Here is a 3,492-nt window from a genome sequence, read left to right as displayed (position 1 = left end):
CGTGGACGAGACGAAACGAATCGAGAGGCCTGACCTGGTGCAGCCGAAGAAGTTCGCACCGAGGCCCACCTACGAGCACCGGGCGATCTTCGATCGCGCCGACGACGACCTCGATGACCTCGAGTTCAGGATCGGCGCGCTGCCAGTCGACCGGCTCTTCGATCTCCGCGAGGCCTTCGAAGGGTTCGTCGACCAAGGTTCGTACACCGGTGTCAAGGTGCCGCCAGACACCATCGATCGCCGCTCTAAAAAGGCTAAACGAGCGCCGCCCTTCTCGCCATCGGACGCGAGTAACCCCAAGTCGCCACTTTTTTCCCTACTTTCGTTTATCTATTTAGTTTTCTAAAGATACGTTTGCCGATTGGTAAATTGATCGCGATACACTTGGACGATCGAACCGGGCGACTTGTTGTTACAAAGACCGTCACAACGATCCGCGACGATCCGAAGAGGCTCTGGAGACGTGCAGCGAGTTGTCGAGCGCGCGAGAATCGAGACGTACTGACACGATCATTCCAGAAACCACTTGCAGCCACTTAGAGTTTACTCTATATCCAGCCATCGACAACTTGCTAATTTAAACGCTGGCTACGACGAGACCTGGATCATCCGGACTGAGAGGCTGGGGCGTCCGCAAGCAAGTTTGCCCCATGAAACGTTTACATCTACCTGAAATACTTTCTATTTTCCTCGTTCCATCGGCGATTCGAACCAAATTCTCCATCACGGGAACCATTTAACGACCGTTCAGCTTTGTTGACCGTAGGAAAATTCGTCCGGAACGAATTGGCAGCGGGCTAGGATCAGTTTTTCGATGCTTTCGGCCGCGTGAAAAAGAACCGCTGACGGAAAGTTAAGCGTTCGATTGGCCGCGTGAATCGACTCGTGCCGACGCAGTTTCGCTTGCAGACGCTTTTATTCCGCCTGAAATATCCGCCGTGCACTGTCATCTTGCGGGGAGAGGTGCATTTCTCTTTCCGTCGTTCTCTCCGCGGCGGTTAGGCTCGCGACGAGAAACGCGACGTAGAACCGACGATCAGAACCGCGCGGAACGGCTTCTCCATGCTCCGTTACGCTTGCTCGTTTACAGTGAAGGTCATCCCGCATCCGGACAATTCGACCACCTTCGAGATGATCGAGTCGCAGGTGGAGAACCCGCTGATCGACGCCGACCATCAGGATCTACTGGCCATTAAGCAGATCCCTGTGCCCGGAGGACATCATCACAAGTCGCATCACAAGAGGAATCAAACGGACGATCACGACCGTGAGTACCAAATGTGTCCTTCTAGGTTAGGTTTATAACCCCTTGCCTTACGATCGTTCAATGGCTGTCCCTCTTAATGCGAGAGGATCGAGAGCTTACTATTTCTGTTTAACCCTTTCGCTGCGGCAGATTATCGGCACAATCTTTTGCTTTGGCGTTTCAAAATTTTCAATTTCTATTATTAAATGAATATCAACGCCAATAGCGGTGAAAGGCTTACCCTCAAACTTATAAATTAAAATCGCTTTAATAATGTGTTAAATGAAAAAGATCGAGACATTATGTACATATATGTTTCTATGTAATAATTCTCGGACTTACGAATTAGAACTGAAGTTAGAGGTAAAATGAAAGTTTATTACGAATAGAATTCACTTTTGTAATATCTCGGCCATAACTTACACAACCAGTGTGATTTGTCAGTATAAGGCAAGGGTTAAGAAGATGAGAAGAAACTTACATACCGAGTGGTACAAATACCTTGGTTCAGAAGGGTCTGCAGGTTAATTAATTATAAAAATTTACGTTTAAGATTGTGGCAGGTACTTTAATGGGTATGCGTAATAGACAGTGTAGGTAGGGTAGCTTATCGTTACATCGTATTGCAGGCGTAATAGCCCTATTGAGTACCATAGTTTATTTGTTTAGGTTACGTAGGAACCTTAATTTGCATTCTGTATGTTTATGGTATGTAGGCTTTAGGTATTATATTATTAAATGGGGAGGATGAAAGGTGCATTGTCGAAACAAAGTTTAAATATGTACCTACTTATGTATATATTGACAAGTATAATTCTTCCAAATTTAATTAGGTTTCAGACTAACTATTTTGCCTGTTACACAAAAATGAAATAGGTAATCCTTACAATTGAACCAAAAAATTGTCAGAAATCTTAATTTTCAGGTCCCTAAGGTGAAAGACTCCTTAAGTTTATTTATTTAACATCTTAATGAACTGTGAATATTGAACTTATAAAAGTTAACATACATGGCGAGTACGTTGACTTTTGAGGTTAAGTGTACCTATATGTAAGAAATCTATTGCAACGAAGAAAAGGAAATACGATTAAAGTACTATTAAGAGAGCAAGAATGTTGATGTTTAGAAAAATCCCTTATTAGCGTAGCGTTTTCTAATGTAAAGAAAAATGTAAATGTCTCGAGATTACAGATCGATTTTAAGGCTGCAGTATACCTGAGGTGACCTTAATGAGATGGCTAATGATATCTTCCTAAACTTCTTTGGCCGTACCTGACGCATCCGACGTGATCTTTTTGATGCTTCTACATGTTTGTGTTTTATTAATAATTTCAATGTTTAGTTGTATGATTTTTAGCGATAATTTATTTTTTATTTGAATGTTTTATGAGGCTTTAAATTTATTTATGGTTATCATGGTCTTCTTTAGTTTTTTCACCTTTTAGTGGACCAAAAGACAAATACTGCAGGCCCCTCTAAACCAAGGTATTTAACCCTTTCATTACTATTGGCGCCTATAGAAGTTTGGATCCTTTTGGTGCACTTCCACGTTAATGTAATAAGCCAAATTTCAAAACGATACCCTGAAAATACCAAATTTCGCAGCTGTGATTAAAAATTCTCTAACAGGATAGGTGGCTAAAGGATTTATATCCAGTAGTAACGAAAATAACAAAGACGTTTAATTTACATTTAAGAGACAAATGTGTGTCGAACATGAGACCGCCTGATAATTGACCTAAATCTAGGTCGTCGATGTACTCCATCCCGCACAGAGATCTCATCAACAGCTTTTGATCTTTCCAAGACCCTTTCGAGACCGTTAAAGTAGCCTCTAATTGAAACACACAACGACAAGCTTGTCTCGAGCACAAGCCCCATCTTCCAAGACTGTCAATTCAACTTGCACGATCTTCTCGACGTATAGTCAACGACGTATACATATTATTTCCATCTCGTAACGACTCGTCTCACGAGGTACACACGCATCCTGTAGGATCCGAAAAGTTCGTTTTGGGTTAAAGTTCGGAATCCGGCGGCTCGAGAAATAATATGCAGAGATACGGAACTGGCGGAAATGAGGGGACGAAATTAAATTAAAGTTTCGCTGGTGATAGGAGAGATGGTGCGCGATCGGTTTCCAAACTTTCCCCTCTACGAGCTTTCCGAATACGAGAAAAATTTACGAGGTCTCGTTACACACCGCGGGAGTTTGTACCGTGAAATTTCGCTGGATAATTTCACAC

At 42.8% G+C, this 3,492-nt stretch overlaps 1 protein-coding gene across 1 annotated transcript in view; it reads left to right on the top strand.

Moving 5' to 3' along the window:
• Positions 1-3,492, top strand: part of LOC108579866 — a 300,343-nt gene that overhangs the window by 246,946 nt on the left and 49,905 nt on the right. Inside the window, exon 7 of the mRNA XM_017943486.1 lies at positions 1,091-1,267. Within this exon, the coding sequence (XP_017798975.1) occupies positions 1,091-1,267 (177 nt within the window). The remainder of the gene's footprint in view (positions 1-1,090; positions 1,268-3,492) is intronic.

This window comes from Habropoda laboriosa, unplaced genomic scaffold (genome assembly GCF_001263275.1).
Source record: "Habropoda laboriosa isolate 0110345459 unplaced genomic scaffold, ASM126327v1 scaffold2, whole genome shotgun sequence".
Lineage (NCBI taxonomy): Eukaryota > Metazoa > Arthropoda > Insecta > Hymenoptera > Apidae > Habropoda > Habropoda laboriosa.
This window is presented reverse-complemented; position numbering and strand designations above follow the sequence as displayed.